The sequence below is a fragment of the Antechinus flavipes genome, chromosome 2 (assembly GCF_016432865.1).
Source record: "Antechinus flavipes isolate AdamAnt ecotype Samford, QLD, Australia chromosome 2, AdamAnt_v2, whole genome shotgun sequence".
NCBI lineage: Eukaryota > Metazoa > Chordata > Mammalia > Dasyuromorphia > Dasyuridae > Antechinus > Antechinus flavipes.
In genome coordinates this window covers 426,226,887-426,252,528 of record NC_067399.1, presented here as the reverse complement: position 1 = coordinate 426,252,528, position 25,642 = coordinate 426,226,887, and the positions used below count along the sequence as shown (strand labels likewise).

Here is a 25,642-nt window from a genome sequence, read left to right as displayed (position 1 = left end):
TGTACTATGCCCCATTTCTATCTCCTTGCCTTGGAAATGGTTGTCCCTATATCTGAAATACTTTCCCTCAACAGCTCTGCTCCTAGTTTCCTTCAAAAATGAGTTCCAACATCACTTTCTATTGGGAGGTTTTTGCTAGTGCCTTTTACTATTAAGGTTACTGTGTATCTATTATATATATATTTCATAGGCATTTTCTGTGTGTCTATTTTATATATATACATATATATATTTCATAGGCATTTTCATTTCTACATATTGTTTCCTTTGTTAGAATTAAGTGCTCCTCAAGTGAAGAAAGTGTTCTGCTGTGAGATCTGTATTCCAGCACTTAGGTCAGTGATTGACACATAGGGCTTAATAAATGAATCTTGATCAACTGATTGTGCTTGAACTCTTCCTTGCCTATTGTTCTTTTCTGCCTGTGCCCCACATACATACATATATACATACATAGAAAAAAGGAAAAGAAAAACATGAAGGATCCCAAGAAAGTTCCTCTCCCTCACCCAGGTCCTATTTAGTCCAAAAAGGCAGGGTCTACATTATGACTTGGATTTCTGCTTGGTCCTGAAACTCCTCCAATGTTGTGAGTGTTTAAGCGTCATTGCTTTCCCTCTCTGGAGCCATGTGGTTCCTGCTTTTCTGGGGCTACCTAATTCAAGCTTTGTAGTGCTAGGAGAAGCTACCTTTCCAGAAAACTACGTTTGAACACTCATAGCCCCTTCTCTTATCTGTTTTCTCTTGGCTTTTTGCATACTGTTCTCTCAGAACCATGTTTATTTTCCCCCATTTAAAGGTCCTACAGAGGTTTAGATATGTTAGCCAGGACTCAAATCAAATATCTCCAAATAGCATTATCCAATCAATCATCTTTAATGTGATAGTAATGGGGTGTGAATGAACTCCTACCAATCATAGATACATCAATGTCCTAAGTGCCGATACCAATGGAGAAGTTTATAATCTAATGTGCAGTAAGCCATCATCAACAAATCCCTCATCCTTAGCCTTGTGAACCTTGATCTGGCTGCCTCTGATCATTTACAGGAAAAAAAAATCCAACTTCTGCATATGATGATCTTCAAGTCCCTTCCTGAGCTGACCTTACCTATTTAACTTTATCTTTCAAACTTTTCACTAGGTATGAACAAGTCTTCTTATTGTTACCTTGCTTATTTTTGATACCCTCTGCCTATATTAAGTGTCCCCAAAGTCTTAGGGCAGTTTTAAGTTTAATTGATTAAGACTTTCCTAAGACTTTTTGGGACAGCCTGTACATGTCAATTCATTCTTCTGTACTCATTTCAAGTATTATCTCAGGACAATCTGTCCATTTTCTTAACTCCCATAATTCTTACTGTTTGTACTTATCAATTTATTATTTAGTCATAACTTTCTGTCTTCAGACAACTTCTTTGTATTCATGCTAAATGTATTCTGTATAAACTTACATATGTATATGCTATCTTCTTCATTAGAAAGAATCAAGGCTTCTTGAGGGTAGGAACTGTTTTACATTTGGTTTTATACCACTGCCTTCCTGGGAAAGTGCATAGTTAAGCACTTACTATTTGCTGAATGGATTTATTCATTCAACAGTATTTGTTCATAATCTAAGTACACTGTGTAAATCATTGTGCTAGACACTGGGGATACAAAGACAAAATGAAAACCAGTCTTTGCCTTCAAGAACTTACATTCTACAAGAGATACACAAATACAAGATAATTGTACAAATACAAGATGAACAGATAAGAAAAGGAATATCGGAGGAAGTAGTGTGTGAATTAGGCCTTAAGGAAGCCATGGATTCTCAAGAGAAAAAGGTGAAGAATGGAAAATGACAGGCTAGTGGAAGAACCCATACAAAGGTAGAAAAGAGGGAGAGAAAGGTAATGTCATGTTTAGGAAACAACAAACATACTGATTTGGCTATAGAATAGAGTGTGCTAAAGGAGGTTATGTGACATTAGTCAGGAAAAGTGAGTTAGAACCAGAATGTGATAGTTTTATATGCCAAAAATGAAGAGTTGGTATTTTTTTCTAGAGTGAACCACTGAAGATTAGCTAGGATGTGACAGTATCACAACCAGTGTTTAAGGGAGATTATTTTGGCTGCTATATAGAATTGGATTGGAGAGGGAAGAGATCTGAAGCAGGGAGACCAATTTGGAGACAATAATGCAGACTGGAAGTGATAAGGACCTAAACTAGAGTGGTGACCCGATAAGTACAAGGGATTGATTCCAGACACTGGCATAATTTTTAACTTCTTTCTTCTTAAGCACAGTATCAAATCAATTGCTAAAGCCCTGAAAACAAAATTTCCCTTCATTTTAGTTATCACTGTCTTCAGCTTCACTCAAATCCTTATTATCTATCACCTAAACTAGGGGTTTCTAAAGTTGGGGCCAGGGAGCTATAGCCTGTCCCCAAGAGATATATGATTAATTATAAAGTATAAAGTATAAAAATGGGTAGGATAATTATGGGATTTGATTCCAAAACAATTATGCCCTACTTTTTTCCCAAAGCCCCCTATCTCTTCTCTCCATTCTCTTCCTCTGGTGTGCACACTCCCAACTTCCAGGTGTGGGTCTCTCAGGGAGTTATTATTATCTTCTTGCTTCCAGGGAAGCACCACCAGTACAAGTGAATTAGGAATTTTCTTTGGGATTCCACTGGGAAATCTGTCATACCTATCACCCTTTCTCCCCTCTGCATATTCACACACTAATCTCCAGATCATCCTATGGTTAGGTCATAGCACCCTCAAGGGGACAATGATAGGTTAGAAAGAACAGAGTAGGCTTCAGAAGATAAGCAGACATGGATGGTTTATGAAAGACAGCAGCTCCCATTACATTTTCTTTTCTCTAAAAGCAACCTCTCTTGTAAATTTCCTACTTCTTGCCAAGGTACCATTATTCTTCCAGTGCACAACTCCAGTTTTATATGTGACTCCTCAATCCCTTGCCTCTCATTCACTCTCATTCAAACTATCAAATCAATTGCCAAATTTCATTGTTTCTACCATCTCATTTCTTGTATTGATCCCTTTCTTTCTACTAACACACCTGTTGAAGCTTTCGTGTATCTTTCCTGCAATATCCTCTTCGTTGGTTTCCTGTACCTCAAGCCCTTCCCCTCCCCAATTCATCTAACACAGTGATTCTCCTACAGTATGTCACTTCCCTAATCAATAAATTCCAGAGACTCTCTAGTATATCCCAGGATGAAAGATTTCATATTTATAACATTCTTTTAAATTTTCAATTCTGTATAAATTGTATTATTAGTACAGTAATACGTGTGTGTGTGTGTGTGTGTGTGTGTGTGTGTAGTTTCCTAATTGAGGTATATTGGCGGAGACTATTTTAGCATATTCCCAACTAATCTCCCCATCTTATTTCTCCCTATATACCACTGCCACAACAACCTTCCTTAAAAACATCCCAGTGATCATGTTACTCCCTTTGCTCACCAACCATTACCCTATGGAATAAAATCTAAGCCACTTTTCCATTAATTTTCTACTTTTCTATTTCCTTTACATGTATTCTCCTACACAGTCCTTCTTTTCCAGCCAAACTGAACTACTTGTTTCAAGGCCTTATTAATCCATGTTTCTCAAACCTTCTCTACCAAACACAAATACTTTTTGTGCATTCTGTTTTCTTGGCTTAGAATGCCTCTCCCACTAACACAACCTGTGAAAATACTGCCCTTCATTCAAAGAAATGAATGCTTCTTGAACTCTCCAGTAATATTCTTATATTTTGAAAGTCTATGGCATTTTCTCTCTAATTATATTAAGTTTGTTTCTTGGAAAATATTCAACTAATATAATCAAAGTTCAAATCACATCTTTATTTAGCATTATTAAACACCACTACTACAATGTATTATATTAGCACTGAGAAAAATAAAGCTCTTGAAAAATCATCCAGAAATCTTTCTTACACATATGTGCACACAGACATATACATACCTCTCTCATATATGTAACAATTGAAGACTTGATTTTCAAACTATCTGTAGCAACTAGAAACTTCTTCCCATTATCTACCCCACTTTTTTGTCTATCAGGTGGACCTGAAGCAAGAAAGATGCACCTTTGCTTCTAAAACAAATTTGTTAGCACTATCCATTGCTTTAGAGTACACAAATTCCAATTTCCTTTTATTAACTGGGAGAATCAAAAAGAACAAAACTTTTACTAGACCCCAATTTTCAAAAGATCTTAATTATTTTCAAGTGTTTATTGAACATTTCAAACTACATGTTCCATAGGCATCTCAAATTCAACATGTCTAAAATGAAACTCATCTTCTCACTCTCCTCTTCCAAATTTTCCTATTACTATTGAGGGTACCACCAAACATCACTCCCCTTATTTCCCAGGTTGCAATTGCATTGTAATGCTTACTTCCTACAAGATGCCTCATTCTTACTCATACCATATACTCAATTATGCCAAATCTTGTTTCATGGAATTTCTCCTTTTTTCTATTCACATAACTACAACTACCCCAGTTCAGGCCCTTATCTCTCACCTGGGTTACTGCAAGCTTTCCAATTGTTCTTTCTTCTTCTACTTCTTCTAATATCTTTGTACTACATATAGTAGGTAGAGGCAGGAGGTGGAGTAAAAATATGGGGAGGACAGGAAGATGGCAGAGACATAGTGGTGGGAAACTAGAATGGGTAGACATAGAAGGCAAAGTGATTATCCTAAAATGTAAGTCTAATTTGTCATCCTCACATTCAAAAAATGCCAATGGCTTTCTATTACCTCTCCAAGATCAAATATAAAGTCTTGTGCTTGGGATTTAAAGTGGCTCTTCACAGCATGATTCTTTCCAATCTTCTTTTGGTTTACTTTCTTCCATATTTTGTAAGGTTCACAGTATCAGAATTGTCCTACTTATTCTTCTTTGCACTAGGAGTCCCCATGCCTGGAATGTTTTCTGCTTCTTAACATTCCTGCCTTCTTTTCAGACAGAGCTTAACTGCTACTACCTTTTGTAAGAAGACTTCCATGTGAGCCTTCTGTTCTAATACCTTCTTTCCAGGTTCTAGTAGCTTGTATGTACTTATTATTTAGGTGTATAAGCTCCTTGAGGGCAAGGATTCTTTATGTGTTGTTTTGTCTGGTACACAATAAGTACTAAAAAGCTTCTTAACTGATTTCTCAAAAAGATGGAACATAGGCAAAAAAAACAAAAAACAAAAAAACCCAACCCTTAAACCAGATTTGTTTACTAATTGCTTGGTACAATTTATTTGCTCAGGGCAAATGACCTCTTACAATGCTGACTTAATATTCCAGACACATTCTAACTGAGGTAACAATCCCAAATCCTGATCCTGGAAACTAGTGCTTATTAGTTTGGGGCTGAGTTGACCCTCAGGGGATCCTTAAAATCTAAACTGAAGAAAGTAAGCTTTGCCAGGTTCTACTAGGCTGAAAAAGCTTTAGTACAGTTCAATGAACAGAATACATCTGATTTCTGAGAACAGTTAAGAATATGCTCATCATCAAAAAGCTAACTAGAACAGCATATGAAATGAAGAAAAATATGTAACAAACTCGGAGACATGTTTGCCCCTATAATTTCTGCAATTAGAGCAGCAGAAAAGTAGATAGAGGGTGCTAAGAAACCATAGTTTTTAAGCTACCCATAAAAATAAATGTAGCCATTGGTACTTTAAACATTGGATCCTTGTAAACTAATTGAATGGACGTACTACTTAAGGAATTTAACTCTATCAAGTTTGACATGCTCATTATAAGTTAAACTAGAAAAAGAAATTGAATTGCAGCTTAAGTGAAAGGATTTCTTATGGTTCTTAGAGAAATAAATAAAGGAGTTGGCAGTTTGGAGTTTTTTCTGCATCCAAAGGCAACAAGAAACATTATTTAACAGGATATTTGATCAATTTAGACTGGAGTGCTCAAAAGATCCATTTTAAAACAAATTTTATTGATGTCTTGCTTTTATACTAAACTCATTTCTAAATTTATTCCTCCCCAAACCTTTACTTATCAAGACTTGTCAAAATACATATTTAAAAAACCATCAGCCAAAAGAACAGACACATGAACTACATCTAATAATTCATGCAATATTCTCTACTACAGTCCCCCACACCTCCAACAAAAGGAGAGAAGGAAGTTTATTTTCATGATAAGCATTTAATATCACTAGGAAAATAGTTCTGATATATATAGCGATATCTGTTGCAGAGAATAAAGAGACTAAGGAAGTCTATAAAGAACTCGATGAGACACTGAATAACATTTACTTTAATAATCCTTGATTTCAATGTAAAAAGTGGGCATAGATGCTTACGTATGGCTAAATGCATATGTGTATACATATATGTGTGTGTTTCTGAGTATATGTAAGTATGTATAGATTTAGATGGATGTGTTATATAAATATATGTATATGTGTGAAAATATGTGTGTGTATGTGTGTATATATTAATACAAATACATCAGGGCTTAATTGTAGTCTGTTTTAAGAGGTAATAGCAGATGAAAGGGGGAGGGGGGAAGAATAAAATACACAGAGAGAACAGAATAACATATACAAGGAAGCAAAGAAAAAATGGACACTCATGAACATAATTTCTTCTTTTATTACATATGTTTTCCTGAAATGGAAATTTATTGTTATTTTGAATCCTCCCTGATGTTCTGCTGGGCACATGACAACTTTTTTTTTTTTTAATTTCCTTTTTCTATTTTATTCTTTCTTATTTTGTATTTAGCTAACATAATAAAGTTAAATTCTTTTAAAAAATGGACACAGGTAAAACCAAAAAATATGTTGGGAAATATAGTTCAGGAATGAGAAGAGAAGTTCAAGAATTTATAGACTATGAAGATGTCTTATACAATATGAAAATTTCTTAAGAGAAAGGAGTTGGGAAACATTATGTAGTAGGCACTAAATATCATCAAAAATAATCAAAAACTGATTCTATTTTAACAGAAAGAAAACTCTGGATTATTGATGTGATACTCATTCCTGAAAACTTTGCGTTATTAATGTGGTACCCATGCCTAAATCAGCTTCTTTGTAGAACCAGAACATATATTTGTTAGAATAAAACAATTTTTAAATCATTACTAAATGGAAGAATTAAAATCACAAGAGATAATGCCAGATTGTCCTATGTAATCAAGATGATAATTAAGACAAAAATAAAATAACATCAATACCTATTACAACCATCTCCTAAAAATGTTTGAAAATTAGCTGCCATAACTAGAAGACAAAAAGCCTAGAAACTGACTTAGCAAGAAAATACTTTGTTTCCTAATTAAGCAGAGATGCAAGTTAAAATAACTTGTTTAGAATGTAAATTCATTTTTAGACATCATGGAGGAAAATGGTACAAGTTTCACAAAACAGAATTGTCTGGAAGGGAAAAGCAAGCTTAAAACATGGATAACTGAGCAAAATTATCTCAAAGGCATTAAAGGACATAAATAGACAGAGGACAAGAGAGATGAAAGAGTGGAAAAGATCTGCAGGCATTTCTATAATAAATTATTTTCATCATTAATGACAATGGAACCAACATATCTGAATATCAGAGACCTCAAAGTAATGTAAGAGGAGATAGCTATGATAGAGTGAGGAAAACAAAAAATGGAAGAAAAGTGGCAGACAGGAGTAAACCAAAAATACAAAGAAAAAGATACATGCTAGAAGAAATGAAATTTAGAAGAATTATTTCTCATATTTGAAAGAAATCAAAGGTCCACAAAAAAATTTGAATATCAACCAAAATAATTGACTTATCTAGGTTTTTCTTATGCTCTTGTATTCAGGCTTGAAACATAGGAAAGCCTCTTAAATGAGATCTGTAATTAAATGAGTTAAGTCATTAAGCATTCATTAAGTCTTTAATATGCCAGGTACTATGCTAAGTACTAACCAGTCCATTGTTGAACCTAAGTATCTACATAATTAATTATCCACAATTGAAAGATGGCTATTGTCTATACTATAAAGTACAGATGGATAGATAATTACAAAATTAGTCTATTAGAGTACATATCCTGGATAGGATTTCACTGTGCATTTAATGGCCTGAGCTTAGAGCTGAACAGAAAAAAAAAAAAAAAAAAAAAAAAAAGAATTGGTTATATTCCTTTTAGGAATAATCACAAGCTAAAAGTAAAAACCTATTATTGTTCTTCTTCTGATTATGCCAATAAAGAAAAAAAAAGATGTATGATCAGACAAAAAGATGGGTACATCATGGAGCAAGAGAGATAATTAGTAGGCAGCTTGTGTAATCCACTGGTATTGAATATCTAAACTGTAGCACACTAAAGTCTTATAGTATACTGTACACAAGCTTGGTGTAGGATAGTTGGAATGTGAACCAGATCACTGAAGGAATAGCTAAACTGATAAGATCAGAGATATGTAAGAAAGTCATCTGAGCTTCTAAGGTTTACAAATGACAGAGAACAGCAGGAGTTAATAAGGAACTATATAAAAGAAAAGCAACCTTTTAAGTGTTAATAAAACTAGTAAGTTGACACTAGCCTTAAAATATGCAAGTTATTTTTTAGACTTGCTAAACCATTAACAAAAAGTAGATTGTACTTGTATAGATCCTGATTTCTGCAGTTTTCAAACAAGTTAAATGCCCTTTGGTTTATAATCCAAACTAGCACAAGCTAGAAAGATTTGTCATTTCCTGAAACAGTCTTGATACTGAAAACAGAAAAAAGCTGTATTTCAAAACAGTCCTTTATTTAGGAAATCCAAAGTCTCTAGCAAATTCAGATGTTTTAATCCAAATAAATTCTCTTTAAGACATAAGAATCACAGAAACAAAATGCTAAATGTCTTTGCTTTTCAGAATTTATCTAATGCACATCCCTTGTCAGTCAGATGAAAATAAGTGCTATTAAAATATATTGGAATTTGATTCTCATATATTTCAAGAAAATTGAAAAAAAAGGATCATAGGAACTTAGAATTGAAAGAGTACCTATGAGTTCATACAGTAAATATCATCATTTTATAAATGATGACAAAGCTTGAAATCTTAAACTAAAGTTAAGTAAATCAAGTTTCAATAAAGGCTATTTTTTTTTTTTAAAGAAACACTATTACTTAATGTCCTTTAAAAAAAAAAAAACAACTCTTCAATAACATTTAAGTTTGTAATAAAGACTATGTGCTGTTCTTTTTTATGTGAAGATGATACCAATGACCTTTTCCCAGAAGGGCATGTAGGAATACTTAATGGAAAATGAAAAGTGATCTAGTACAATATAGAATTTAGAGCTAGAAAGAACCTAAAAGACTTTATCCAATCCCTTCATTTTACAGAGGAAAAAAAAATGAGATCTAAAGATTTTAAGTGACTCAACTTGTTCAGGATTCTAAAGGCAATAAGTAGCAGTTGAATCTGAACACAAGTTCTCTGACACCAAAGTCAGTGCCAACCCTTTACTCTTTTACCCAGTGCTATTATTTGGTGTTCTCCAAAATTAAAGCCCCTTTGGATAAAAATTTCCCTTAAATCTGAAGTATTTTTCACATTTCCCCCATATTACCCCTCAAAAGAAAAAATACAGATAAAGGGATCTATTAACTCAAATACCAAAATGATCCTTTTTTTTTTGGAGAAGGGAGAAGAAATGTTGCATCTGAGTTAATCAAGTATTTAGCACAGGCTTGGTTTATCAATCCTCTATCCCTTAATTTTCTCATTTTTAAAAGATGCTTCTTATGGATTACAAGTGTCAAGAAAGGTAAATAAATATTTGCAAATCAGGAAAGGAGGTCTTATTGTAAATAGAAAAATAGACCACTTAGAATCATAAATCTGGAAAAGACATCATCGAGTCCCCAGCTTCTTAAACTCCGATTCATACCCTATATGTGGTCACAAAATTATGATTTATTATAAGTAAATTTTGATTTGCATATCTGTTGTATAAACCTACATACCTAGAATCACATATAAATTTCTCGGGCAAAAATGAGTCATGGGCAGAAAAAATTTCAGCTCTGACCTAGTCTATAGCTTTTAGGTAGGACCATACCTATCAGATTCCAAACTAATGAAAATCTCTCTGGTTTTAGTTCAATATGTAACAAACGTCTCTAAATTCTTTATATTGCTTCATTTCATAGGTTAGTGATCACAGAATTAGAGCTGGAAGGGGCTTTTCAGGTATCATCTAGTCCAAATCCCTCATTTTACAGATGAAGAAATGAGAATCCACAAAGAATCATAGGTCACATAGTTACTAAGCGCTGAGCTTCAAACTCAAGAGTCATCTAAGTTCAAATCAAATGTGATCTACTTCATTGTACTAGCACTGTAATTTTTTTCTGCTCTCAAAGCTAAAAAGAACTCAAGAATAATACGTACAAGATCATCCATGTCATTCCTCAAGCTTTCCTAAACTACCCCTAAAAAAGGCTCCCACATCTCCAAATAAACACAAACTGTTTAGGGTGAATTTAAGTTGTTTGGAAAGCATAGTGAAGGATATTCTATTAAATCTTATCCTAAAGTTCCAAAGGAAAATAAATTCTATGGTTCCCATTTTAGACAAGACATACAGAACTGAAACAGATTAACAGCATAATATGCAAAAACTTAAAAGAGCACCAAAACAAGTGAGCGAATGACTGACCATATAGAGCATAAGCAATAATCTAAACAACTAAATGATAATAACCTAAATAATAAAAAATAATTTAAATAATTAAATTCAAGTTCCAACAGGATAACCAAAGACCTAGGATCTGTCTCACAGGATCTGTGAATAGCTATCTTTAGAAGCATTTCAGTCTATGAAAAAGAATGCTACATCAAAGGATATGAACAATTTTCAGATGAACAAATTAAAACCATCTATACTCATATGAAAAAAATGCTTTAAATCCCTAGACATTTAGATTATTTAGATTAAAAGCAAATTAAAACATCTCTGAGGTACCATCTCACAACTCTCAAGATTGGCTAAAATGACAGGAAAAAATCATGACAAATGTTGGAAGAGAAAACTGGGACACTAATACATGTGGTGGATTTGTGAAATGATCCAACTACTCTGGAGAGCAATTTGGAACTATGTCCAAAGGACTATAAAACTATGCATACCCTTTGATCCAATAGTGCCAATACTGGGTCTGTATCACAAAGAAATCATAAAGGTGGGAAAAGTAACCACATGTACAAAAATGTCTGTAGCAGCTTTTTTTGTAGTGGCAAAAAAGTGGAAAATTATCAAGAACTCCCAGGAAGCTAAAAACTTCATTAACTAGGATGTTCCCCTCCTCCTAAGATTAATCAAGATGCATTTAAGCTTGAAATCATGAGAAAACATAAGGTCCTGGCACAATTACTGGGGCATTGTGAACTTTACATAAGTTTGAGTTTTAGAAACTAATAACATGTTTCAGAGAAAACAGAAACCAGGGCTGGTTACAGAACAATGTTTTCATAATAACATATGGTTTTAAGATATATAAGCAGCATGATTTCTCATAACAAAAGGCTCTGTTGAATTATCAGCACACCCATCTCTTTATTTTCAACCACCACTAGCCCATTTGTCTTGTATTGGTCACAAGAGAAAATGAGTAGATGCCTGTCAATTGGGAAATGGCCAAGTTATGGTATATGAAAGTAACAGAATACTATTGTTTTATAAAGAATGTTCAACAAGCTGATTTTAGAAAGGCCTGGAAAGATTTACATGAACTGATACTGAGCAAAGTATCAAGCAGAACCAGAAATATACTGTATATAGTATAGCAGCAAGATTAGGAGATGATCAACTATGACAGACTTCGTTCTTCTCAGAGTTTTAATGATCCAAAGCAATCTCAATAAACTTTGGATGGATGACACCATCCGAATCCAGAGAAAGTACTCCATGTAAATCAATACATTCTATGATAACTTTTTTCTTTTTTCTGCTTTTTTTTCTCATGTGTTTTTTCTTTTGTTCTGATTTTTTTCTCCTAATATGATTCACAAGGAAATATTTTTTTAAAAAAATTTTTACATGCTGTAATTGGGGGAAATTTTCTAAAAAGAAAGAAAAAGTGAAAAATGAAAAAGAATGCTACAGAAAGACTAAGAAACAGTACTGTTCCAGATTTTTTTTTCCTTCATTTTTCAGCCCTGTTCCACAGCAACATACTTCTCTGATCATAGGTTTGACAAACATGTTCTTCAACCTCTACCAAGGGGTTGCTGAGCAGAGACCATTCCTAGAAAAAGCATTCCATTCCTTTCCAAGTTCACTGAGTACAAAGAGCATTGTCAGAATTTGACCCTATGATTCATAAACTTATCCTTTTTCTTCCTTTCCCAATCCCTATAATGATAAATCTAGACAACTGAAATGTAACTCACTCCAACCTCAACTTCCTCTTTATTGATATCAATCTCAACTTGGCTCTTTACATGTCTCACTCTAGTGTCTTTCACTGTGCCTTCTGAAAATCCTTTTTTCATGGTTAAATTTTCCTTCATTTTAGACCTTTTGCTCATCTACTTCCAAGGACTCAGCATGCTGATGATAGTTCATCACTACTTTAACAACAAATAGTTGTCCTGTGCAACTGGACAAATTGATCCAACAAGGGAATTGGAATATTCCTTGCTCCCCAAAGCCACATCTCTTCTACCTCTAGCAACATCACTAAGGAATCTCTCCTTCGAGGTCTGCCATTCAAGTTTATTACCCAGTCAAAATGTTAGTAATAAAAAACATGAAATTCTCCCTCTCCTCAAGGATTTACTGCTTGGTTCAGTTTTCCTCTTCACCTCAACTCTGCTGATGTCAAGTTGATGCCTTCTTCTATCTAACCTTCTAATTCCAGAATCTTTTCAACTCTCATGATCACTTCTTTATTTCACCTAGGCTGTACATGGGAAAGGACATTCATCTGAATTCCCCATTACTCACAAGTATTCCACTTAATCAAAAAATTTGAAATTTCTTTGTCATTTCGTAACTTTCTCTCTTCCCATCTTTCTGTGCCCTCCTGAATCTATTCTTTATCCTCAATGGAACTTACCATTCCTCCATTCTTATTTTCTCAAGCTTATCAACCTTTCTCTGAGCTCATTTTTTACCTTTCTAACTTTACACTGCACTCTAATTTTGAATCCCTTAAATCCTGTCCTATTTCCAATCCCAACATATAATTATATATCTCTCCAGCTCCTATTTACTTGAGGTACAACAGAGCTTAAGGAAATCATTCAACTGAATCAAATGGTTCTTCTACACATTTATGTTTATCTAATTTTAAATGGACCCTGACCCTAACAAGAATAACTCTTATTCTTTCTTAAATAATTCTCTATGCCACTTTGCACTCAAGTCATTCAAACCTATAAATCTCTCCTAAAATCTCCCACATCACCCTCTCCTTCTCAAATGAGGACTCAGACTCATACTTTTCCAAGAAATAGAGACCTCTCTGAGATTTTGTTTCTCCCTTTGTCTATATCTCAAAAACCTTTAAATAACTATCATCCCTTCTTCCATCCTCCATTATGCCAGTCTCTAATAAATAAAAGATCCCATTCCTCCCTTATCCAGTTGACTGCTTCTCATCATTCCCATCCTCTCTTGCTAATAATCTTCAATCGTTCTTGATACACATGTTCCTTCTCTGTTAGCTACAAATACACCCAAGTCTTCTTCCCCCCCAAAAAATCCTCAAAAGACTCTATAATCTGTCCATATATCTCTATGATTGTTCCATATGTCTCTCTTTAAAATACCTAGAAAAAAAAGTTGCCTGTACTCATTGTTCCACTTAATCTTCCTTCCTTTTCAGATAGGCTTATCCAACTTTAACCTCTCTTCTGACCTTCGATTTCATATCTTCAATGTGCTATTGGACATTTCAATTTCTTATAGCTGTCAGCTTAAACCCAAAACATTCCAAACTGAACTCATTATCTTTCTCTCAAACTCTTTTCTCTTAACTTTCTATTACTGTGCAAAGCACTACTCTCCTAGTTACCCGGCCTTGAAACTTAGATGCCACCTTAGATTTCATCACTGTCATTCATTTCCCTATAACCAATCTGGGGCCAAATCTTGTTGATTCTACCTTTGCCAACATCTCTCATATATGTCTCTCTTCTCTCCTCTGATACTGCCACCATCATAGTGCAGGTGCACATCATCTCATACTAGGAATATTGCAATAGCTTCTGACTGGTCTTCTTGCTTAAACATTCTCTACACCCTGATCTATAATCACTCAACTGTCAAATTGATCATCCTAAAGAGCAGGTCAGACCATGTCATTCTTCTATTCAATAAATTCTAGTGATTCCCTCTCACTTCTAAGATTTAATATAAATCCTATTTGGCATTAAAAGCTCTTCATAATCTAGCTCATTCCCCTTTTCCAATCTTCTTACCCTTCTTCCACTTTTCCTTACCACCCTCAAAATCCAATGACATTGGCCTCCTTCCTGTTCCTTACACAAGACAACTCTTTTCCCAATTCCATATATATTCACAGACTGTCTCCTATGTCTAGAATAGTTTTGCTGCTATTTCTAGCTCCCGACTTTAAATCTCAGCTAACCTCCTTTCTTCTTCAAGTAGCCTTTCCTCTACTCACCACCATCTTGATGTTAGCATCTTTCCTCTGTGATTATCTTCAGTCTATCCTATCCTGTTAATATTTGGTTTTATATAGTTGTTTGCATGTTGTTTTCCTCAGACTGTGAATTCCTTGAGATTAAGGATTGTTTTTTTGCCTTTCTTTATATCCCTAGAACTTAGCACAGGATCCACAATAGGTAATTGATAATCAATGTTTGCTGACACTCAGGATCTCAACTCTTTGCAATTTGGCTTCTAACCTAATCATTCAACAAATCACCTGTAAAGTTATGATCTTTTAAGTATCAAATTTTCTCAGTCTTCATGCTTTTAAACCTCTCAGCAGCATATGACACTGCTAACCACACTATCCTCTTGGATACTCTCCTCCTATCTGCATTGGTACTCCTATTAGCTGTCTGACCAATCTTTCTCAGCATCCTTTGCTGGTTTATATTCCATACTGGGACCTTCTAATTGCAAAGCTTTGTGTTAGGCCTTCTTCTAATCTCTTTTAATTTGATGATTCCAATCAGCTCCCATAGATTTATTATCTGTACACAGATGACTCAAATCCATATGTTCAATTGCAATCTCTACTGAGTTCTGAGCACATGTCCAAATCTGTAATGGGCATTTCAGACTAGATGTATCAGGGCAGCTCAAACTCAGCATATTTATAATTGAACTTTTAAATTATTTTTCTTCCAAAACTTGCTCACTCCCTCCTCTCAAATTTTCCTCAATGAAAATAGCTGATGTACTATTACCTTTCCAATCACTCAAGTTTTTCAATTTTAACTGTTCTTGATTCCTCACTTTTACCTCACCTCACATATCCAATCAGTATCAAGTCTTTTTTCCCCTTACTTCTACCAGTGCCTATTTCCTTGTTACAACATAACCAACTTAGTTTAGACCCTGTCTCACAGGGCCTAATTGTTCTCTCTGCCTCCTATCTCTCCCTTCTCTAACACATTCTCCACATTGTTTTCAAATCAATTGTCCTAAAATGCAGGTCTAACCATATTATTCTCCTACTTAATAAACTTCAATGTATCCCCATTGTCTTTAGGATTAAATATAAGTTCATGTGTTTAGATTCTAAAGTCCTTAACAATGTGGCCCTAACCTACTTGCCAAACTTATCTATTAATCCCTTTCCCCCATACTTTGTTAATTCGATCAAAATGGCATTCTTGCTATTCCTGCTATACACAGGACACTTCATTTCCTCTCTAGATACCTTGTACCAATTGTCCCCTTGCCTAAAACATTTTCATTTCACCTCTACCTCTTGGAATCCCTTATTTTTCTTTAAAATTCTGCTCTAACAGTACTTTTTACATGAACCCTTTCCTGATTCACCCAACTGCTAACGTCTTATCTTTGAATTATATAACTTATATTCACTTTGTATACACATGCTATTTGTCTAGTGACAAAATACTGTTTCATCACCTAACCTAATTCCTGGCACATAGATATTTTCTTTGGTATTAGGGACATGGAGACAATGGAATATTAGAGAAAAGACTTATTTCTTATAATTCCAAGTCACGAACCATTAAAATAGTTTGACTGTAGTTTCTGATAAAGATGTTTAAAGAATAGAATTCCAAAAATACATAGCAAAGAAAGTATCACTTTCAAAATTCTAAAATAGATTTCATTCAATAATTCATTTGAGCTAATAATAATAGCTAGCATTTCAAATGGAAGCTATTAGCATATTAGGCATAAAACCTTTTGCATTGACAGGTTTTAAAAACAGATCCTTACTAGACCTCAAGATGATTCTAGCTCAAAATTTTATTTATCTAAGGAACAAAAACAAGCAAGAACTGCTTGGGATAATTAGATGAGGGAGATAAGAAAATACATATTTTCAAGTAGAAAGAATATGAAATGTATCTTAAAGCAAAGCAGAATCATTTGAAGGTCTCAATAAATCTCAAACAAATAGCATTAGCATTTCCTCAAGGATATATTACCTATACATTTTGCCTACATCTTAATTTAAAAACACGATATCCTGGCATTTTCTAATATGTGATTCTAAATGTTACATGTGGGAAAAAATCCACAAGAAAAAAGCATCAAATATTCTCAATTTAGTTTTAATGGCTATAGGTTTGCTTCTGAATTATACACATTACAAATACCCAAGAGCAATACTTGACATACTTACAAGAGATAGCAGCAAACAGCACAGGTTATCAGCATGGTGATGATAACACTAAAAGAGGAAAAAAAAATTAAGTCAGTCACATGATAGACAGCTGCTAAACTGAAGTATAACACTTCTATTGCATTGATTTTGGCCATTTAAACTATCAGGAACTAAGTCGCAGGTCCATACATCAGAGTTTGTATAAATGCTTTAATACAATGCAGTATGTTACATGGCTGATCAAAACAGTAGATACTTAAATATTTAAATATTAGTAGAAAAATATATAGGATGTCCTCGAAATCATAGTGCAGATAGTGCTTTAACCTATTAAAGTTTTAAGTTACTAAAACTTAAAAGAGCACTAAAACTTTTGGTGCACTTAGTAACCAGTGTTAATTTTTGATCCTTTACTGATTGGAGAATTTAAAAAGATTAACTCAAATTAGATAAAAATCAAATTAGATAAAAAATTAAGTCAAATTAAATCCCTAAGTGAGGTAAACTAATTGAAAATCAAAATATTTCCATATGAATAAAAAAAAAGGACTGTTACCAGTTAAGAGTAGAAATGTAAAAAGCTAAAATAAAATAAAAAATATATATAACCTGTACTCAAAGTCATAACTTCTTGCCTATGTTTCATACTCCTTTATTTAGTTATATTTATGATATCATCAAATATAATATCTAAAACTAAATTAATTTTCTATATCATTCTTTTGCCATATCCCCTTTTCCATTTCAAAGTACTACAGAATCACAGATTAGAAGAAACCTTAAAAAAAACAATTTAGTCCACCCCCATCCCTTCATTTTTATAGACAATGAAAGTAAGGACCACAGAAGTGACTTGTCCACAATCACACAAACAATAATCAGGAAAGCTAGGATTTGTATACATGTCCTCTGACCCCAGAGCCAATGACTCTTTCATTATTATATGTCACTAGTATTTTCAGTCATTTTTGATGATCTTTTTTCTTCGTTTCTTAAATTTAGGAACCAAATTTCATTGCTTGTTCCCATAAAAGGTCTTTCTGTCCCAGGGCTACCACACTACAATTCAGTCATACCCTATGACCTCAAACATAAACCTAGTGGGTAGTAAGGCGGTACAGTAGACAGAGTGCTGGAGCTGGAGTCAGGAGAACCTGACTTAAAATCTTACTAGACACTCATTAGCTGTGTGACCCTGGGCAAGATACTATAGTTCAGTAGCCTCCTTATCTGCAGAAGGATAATAATAGTACCTATCTCCCAGGATTGTGATGGATCAGATAAGATAATAAGGTCTTAGTTATTAAGATTATTATTATTATTACTACCTTAAGCCTCCTTAACTAGTAAGCTTTCAATTCCTTCAAGGTCTTTTATACACTGCCTATTAACCATTTCTCTTTAACTTTTACTGAGTTCACATATTGGTCATTTCCCAATACAACTCTTTTCCTTGAAATAAAGAAAAACCGTAAAGAGAAACTGGGGCAGATAGGTGGCAAGGTGAATAGAACACTGGCCCTGGAATCAGGAGGACCCGAGTTTCTATCACTTACTAGCTATGTGACTTGGGCAAATCACTTAATCCTGAATGTCTTGCCAAAAAAAAAAAAAAAAAGGGGGGGGGGGGAAGGAGAGGGTAAGAGAAAGAGAGAGAAGGAGGGAGGAGGGAAAAGGTGAGGAAAGGAGAGAGAGAGATAGAAAGACAGAGACAGAGACACCACCTCAGGCATGGCAGAAAACATAAACCACATTTCACACTTATACTCCCTCACTTCCCAACTCTCTATTAAGAGATTTGTTTTATGACTCTCGTATTGTTCATTTTTTCGCCAGAAGATAGCTGCAGGATGATTTGCGAGAGGCGTCACATGAATTGATCCTGAGTGAAGTGAGTAGAACGAAAAGAATATTGTACACAGCAAAAACAAGATTATATGAAGATCAACTGTGATGAACTTGGCTCTTCTCAACAATGATGTGATTCAGGGAAATTTCAAAAGAGAAGGAGAGAGCCATCTATAGCCAGAAAGAGGATTGTGGGAACTCAATGTGGATCACAATATAGTATTTATACCTTTGTTATTGTTGTTGGGGTTTTTTTGAGTTTTTTTCCCCTTTTGGTCTGATTTTTCTTGTGCAGCATGATGAATATGAAAATATGTTCAAAAGAACTGCTTTTGTCTAACCTATATCAGATTGCTTGCTGTCTTTGGGAGGGGAGGGAGAAAGGGAGAAAAATGTGGAACACAAGGTTTTACAAAGTTGAATTCTGAAAACTATTTTCCCACATATTTAGAAAATTAAAATTTAAAACATTATTTAAAAAATAAGATAGCTACCTTTTGTTATTATTTTCATTTACATTTTTAATGTATTGTAATGTGTTTATTATTCTCTTGGTTCTACTCATATTACTTTGAATCAATAAAAGTCTCCATATTTCTGTGAATCTTTTTTTTTTTTTCTTATAGTTCATGGAGTTACAAAACCTGGAATCAAATCCTACCTATAATCCTTATTATGCATTGACCTTGGATAAGTCATTTAATCACTCTGGAACTTCAGCTGCCTTTTTTTAAATTGAGAGGGTTAAATTGCCATAAATTTTCCAGCTATTCCTCACTTAAGGAGCAGCTACTTTTTCCTTGTTTTTTGCTATCACTAAAAAGTGCTACCCTCTAATGTTTTCATATATATGAGACCTTTCTATCTTGGACTTTTGGGGGTATATAAAGTCCAATAGTGTGATCATTGAATAAAGGGTATGGATGGATAATTCAATAATTTCTGTCACATAATTCTAAATTATACAGCATTAGAATAAATGGATTTATGACAATCTCAACAAATGATGCATCAATCTTCAGCACTATTTCTATTTTTTAAAAAATCATCTTTGCCAATTTGGAGGTATGTAGTGAAATCTCAGAGTTGTTTTCAACTATATTTCTCTTCTTTGTACCCCAATGCTTAGCATAATGCCTAGGACATAGCAAGCACTTAATGCTTGTTAACTTGCCTCAGTTGATAATGTTTACTGAAAACTATTTATTCATTTCCTTTGATCATTTCTCTACTGGGAAGATTAATCTTTCTAAAACTTCTTTTATTTTATAAATTTTCTGCCTGGAAATCTTTAGGTGCCTTTTCACTGCCCATAATATAAAATATAAATTCCTTAGCCTAGGATATAAATCTATCATCTGGTCCTACTCTACTTAATCTCTCACTATTCTTCCAAAACAACTTTTCCTCATTATCCCACATATTCCCATTCATTCTTAACTACAAATCTTTCTTCATGCTTTCACCCCACATTCTGCCCTTTCATCAATCCTCCATCTATTTAAATCTCACCATCTTTCAGGGTGTAGTTCAAATCCTATCTTTTCCAAAATACCATTTCAGACTATTCTGTTATACAATTCCAATAAAAATTCTCAGCATCAACTCACTTTGATACTTCATCCTCTTTTTCCATCTGTTACTTCACTGTTTTATGTATGTATGTGTTTATGTGTTTGTAGGCATCTGTCATCTCCCCAACTAACCTCATTTACACAACACTCATTTACACAAATAGGGCTTACAAAGTACCTCCCCACTATTCTATGAGGTAGGTTATATAAACATTAACAATTCCTGATTAATAGATGTGAAGAAAATGAAACTTAGAGAAGTGATAGACCCTGGAATGGACAGGTGTTAGATGTGGAATTACAGATTAGAATCTAATCTCCTGGCTATAGATGTTGACCCTCTGGTTCTTGGAGAGCAAGCATCCTAAATTTTTATCTTTTGCAACCTCTTCTTTAACTAATAGTCCTCATATTTGTTGAATGAATGAAAATAAGTTAAGTGTAAGAAGTACATACTATCTAAAAACTGAGATTTTTCACAATGATTAGACAGAGAATGAATAGACAATTTATAAAACTTTGGAGGGAGAGGTAAGTCCCACCTCTAGTCTTCTCAATTACATCCTTAAAGGCTGGTGCTATGTATGCCATATTTATTTTTCTGTTTCCTCCCTTCATGCAATGGCAGAAGGTATAATGCAAAGAATCCCTGACTTCTGAAAAGACATTTTCTTTCTTCCTTTTCACACAAAGCATGAGTTCCTGCTCCCAGAATCCAGATGAGTAATATAGTTCAGCTATAACCTGATTTAAACAAGCTTTTGCTGGTTAGAATGAGATCCTAACAACTTACATTTATAACATTATTTCAATAAAAACTAAAGTTTTAGACAAAAGACTTTTCCATGAATTTTTCAAATACAACACTTGTCTGAGATTGAGATATAAATTACAATTTAGTTTTTTTTTTTTTAAAAGGCAGTTTATGCTACAAAAGGATTGCCTAGTTTATTCATAGGGTTCCTTCAAACTGGTGAATTCCTTAGTCTTTCATTAAGTCAATTAATAAATTTAGTTTGCACATATTTTTAAGGGACATACAGATAAAATAAGGCATTCTTACATTAATAGTCTCATATTATAGCTGGGGAAATTTAAACTTAAAAATTAGCTTATTCCTTAAAGTATATTCTTTTGCCTCAACAACTATTATATAAAGAATATAAAGATAAGCATAGAGGATTAAACTTTAATCTGGAGAATATACCACTAAACAACTGGCCAAATAACTTCATGCCATTACAGCTGTATAACTAGGAGGCCAATTTTTTTGGTTCTTGGTAATCTACTATGTAGTCAGTAGCTTCAGGTTATACGACTCAAAATATTGGGAACTTGCTTAATCAAACATTTACTAAGCACCAACGATGTGCAAGACACTGTACATCAGGACTAAGAGGACAAATAACCAATGCTGGTTTCATTAAGATCATAAGGAAGGGCTGTTGGAAGAAGAACAGCTGTACAAAATGGCAAAATGTGGGCAATGGTGTCAAACTCAAAGAAAAACAGGGGTCACAAAATCATACATAAAAATCTCTAAAGAACACATTGACTCAGAAAACTACATATTACAATTGCCTAATATTAATATGTGTAAATATATAAAATAAAAACAGTTCTTGCACTTAGGGGCTGGGAGAGTAAAGAACGATTCATTTTATTGTATTTTTATTTTTTAAAATGTTTTTCAATTACTTTTTTTTTTTTTTTTTTGCTGAGGCAACTGAAGATAAGTGACTTGCCCAGGGTCCCACAGCTAGGAAGTAGTAAGAGTCTGAGACCACATTTGAACTCAGGTCCTCCTGACTTCAGGGCTGGTGCTCTATCCACTTAACCATCCAGCTGCCCCTTCCAATTACATTTTAATTTAGTTCTGGCTGAACTCTAGAATGCTGCTGTCTTCATTTGGTGTGTGTGTTTGACACTTCTGATTTAGGCAACTAAGGAGATAGCAATTCACGAATCATCAAAACTGTAGAAATTAAGAGAGATGAATCTAAATTTTAGAAAATGTTATAGGAAAAAACTCTAATTCTTGCATGCTAAATTACTAATTGTATCACACCCAACGCTAATATTACAAACTCCAAATATATCTAGGTAATCACAAAAGAAATTTCATATTTTAAAATATGACCCAATCATTTACTTTGAAAAATTTAGTATAATTTTAAATATTCATAAATATTTATCCCAAGTAGTAAGAGTGTTGAAAGAGAAGCTGTTGACGAAGTAAATATTTTAGAATTTTAATTCAGTAGTAAACTTAATACAATCCAATGAACATTTAATAAGCACCAGCTTATTAATATATAATTAATTAATGTGCAAAACACAGACAAAAAGACAAAATGAAGAACATTTCCTGTGCTCAAGAACTGGGGTAGGGGGAGGAGGGGAGAAGAATGTAATAGAATAATTCATTTAACAAATGTTTATTTAGTACCTAATAACTTTCACAATAGCCTTGGAACAAATGAATATTTTCAAGTAATCAAATACTAAGAGATACTTCAAACAAATGATGCCTTATAGTCTTAAGTTACAAATCACATGAATCTGAGCTTACCAGAAGTGGCAAAAGCAAAAAGGATCCGCAATGAGTCTATTAGTGTGTGTAACAGAAAGAAATATGCACCAAGAGTATGAAGGCACTGGGAATCAACCTAGGGATGCAATCAATTTCCTAAAATGTGCAATTCTTGAGTTACAAGGTTTCTTTTTGTCTGGGTTTCAGTTTACTTATCTATGAAAAGGAAAAGTGGGACCTAGGTCTATCAATCAGCAAGCATCTATGAAGTGCCTACTAGTGTCAGGGACAGAGCTAAGTTCCAGGAATACAAAGAAAGTCACTTACATACACATAAGAGTTTCAATCATGGCAGAATAGACAGGGAATTAGTTTAGAATAAGGAAGACCTGAGTTCCAATTCAGCCTCTGACATTTACTAGCTACATAACCTGGAAAAGTCTGTTTGCTCGTGTTTCCTTTTATGTAAAATGAAGGCAATAATAAAATATCTATCCCAAGGTTGTTGTAAGTATCAAATAAGATAACTGAAAAGTGATTAATACAGTGCCTGGAACATGGTAGGTACTAGATAAATATTAGTTTGAAGATGATAATTATTATTCAAAATATATACACAAGGAGATTATGGGAGAAAGGGCACAAGTAGTTGGGCCAATCAATTAAGACAGAATAGAAAGCTTCTTCTAGCTCTAAAACTATATCCAATGTTCTTAACTAATCACAAGGGCCATGTAAGAAAAAGGAAGTATTACCCTTCAATAGCTAAAGGACTTCAAAAGATGACTTCAAAAGAATGTCTTAAACCTCTATTTACCCTCAATATCATGCAGCATGAAAGGCATCATGGGGCAGTGAATAAAAGACTGGACTTAGATTCCCTAAACCCTGGATTCCAAACTTGGACACTTGGACACATACTAGGGATATGACTTAACCTCTTTGGAGCTTTGGTTTCCTTAGTTGTAAAGCAAAGAAGTAGGACACTATTCTAAATCCCACGAACAAATTATGAACACTCAGCATAGGGAAGGACCTCTAATATCCTGGAAAGACCAGCTAGACGATTAGCCAAGAGTTCTTTCCAGTAACCTGACACTAGACAAGTCACACGTTAAGTAACTGGAAGGGATAAAAACGAGACTGCGTTATGGATTTCTTACGATTTTTAAAAAAGCTCCACTCCCAGGTTCACGCGTAACAGGCCATGTTTGGATGGCGTAGGGTCTAACTTCTCCTTTTTTCCATTTTGAGCAGTCTCCCCCGCACATCCAGAGGAAGAAGAACCCAAGCCCGACCCAGCCTGGTAGCCATCGAAGGAGGGGGAGGAGGTGACTCCAGGAAGGCTCCCTAGATTTACCACGCCCCTAGCCCTTCTACTTAATCTCTGCTACACTTGTGACCACCGCAGGCTCCCACACACCTTCAGTCCCCAGTCCTAGCCTAGAATATGCGAGGCGCTCCGGAGTTTCCCAGCCCCGGAGTAAGTGCCTGGCATACAGTAGGTTCTTGACATATATGTATCGACTTAAGTAAGGTTTGACTGGCATAGGCCCCAAGCAAAAGGCCAGGGCTTAAGCCGGCACACCTCACCCTCACCACCCCGAACACTTACCCTCGATTGGGACCTTTGGGGATAAAGCAGGGTACGAAAAAACCGACGACCCCCCAGAACACACTCATCACAATAATGGGCACCATAAGACCTGGGTACGCCATGGCTGTGACGGTCCTTCCTTGCCCGGCTCCCCTCACCAGACTCGCTCAGGGCCCAACCAGGAAGTATCAACAAACTATCCCGTGACTGGGAGGCCCCGCCCCGCCCCTAGATGCGCATGCGCACGCCGGCCAATTCCCACCCCTTTCACAAGACGCGGGCGGGGCTCGACGTCGGCTTCGTAAAATCATAGAGTCGGAGTTTTGCCCCCAGATGGTGAGCCTCGGAAACTGCAACCTTGCGCCCGTATTACAATTGAAGGGCACGAATGTATGTGTAAATTTATATTTATATCATGTGTCTGTATTTATATATATGCATGTGTGTTATGCATTTTCTTTTACGAATAAGATTATATGAATAGGCAGTTCTCAGAAGAAATCAAAGTTGTCAATGATATAAATCACTAGTGATTAGTGAAATGCAAATTAAAACAACTCAAAAGTACCACCCCAAACCTATCAGATTGGCTAATATGACAGAAAAGTAAAATGACAATTGTGGAGGGGGTGTAGAAAAACTGAAACATTCACTGTTGATGGAGTTGGGAACTGATACAGCTATTCTAGAGGACAATTTGGAACTATGCCCTAAGGGCTATAAAACTGCATTTTGACCTAGTAATACCACTACTAGGTCTGTATTCCAAAGAAATCAAGGAAAAATGAAAAGGATCCATATGTACAGATATGTTTCTAATAGCCGTTTTTGTGGTAGCAAAGAATTGGAAATTGAGAAGATGTTCACAATTGTGGAAAAAACTGAAGAAATTGTGGTCTATGACTGTGATGGAATACTTTTGTGCTATTTAAAAAAAAGGATTGTTTCAGAAAAATCTGGAAAGATTTATATGAACTGATGCAAAGTTAAGTAAGCAGACCCAGGAATTCATTGTACATAGTAATAACAATACTGTAATGATGCTCAACTGTGATTAGCTACTCTGGACAGTGATCCAAGGTAATTATAAAGAACCCATGATGAATTTTTCTACCTCCAGAGACAGGTGATGACCTCTGAAGACAATCTGAAGCATAATTTGGGGGTAATTTTTATTTTAATACTATTTCATTTTTCCAAATACATGCTGTTTTCAACATTTGTCTTTGTAAAACCTTGTGTTCCAAAATTTTTCCCAAAGATAGCA

General features: G+C 34.6%; 1 protein-coding gene across 1 annotated transcript in view; it reads right to left on the bottom strand.

Moving 5' to 3' along the window:
• ATP6V0E1 (ATPase H+ transporting V0 subunit e1) overlaps nt 1–24,569 on the bottom strand; it is a 45,943-nt gene extending 21,374 nt beyond the window's left edge. The window contains exons 1-2 of the mRNA XM_051978914.1: nt 24,394–24,569; nt 16,842–16,889 (exon numbers count right to left, since the gene is read on the bottom strand). Coding sequence (XP_051834874.1) covers nt 16,842–16,889; nt 24,394–24,497 — 152 coding nt within the window. The 5' untranslated portion in view covers nt 24,498–24,569. The remainder of the gene's footprint in view (nt 1–16,841; nt 16,890–24,393) is intronic.
• Nucleotides 24,570–25,642: the final 1,073 nt, after the last annotated feature.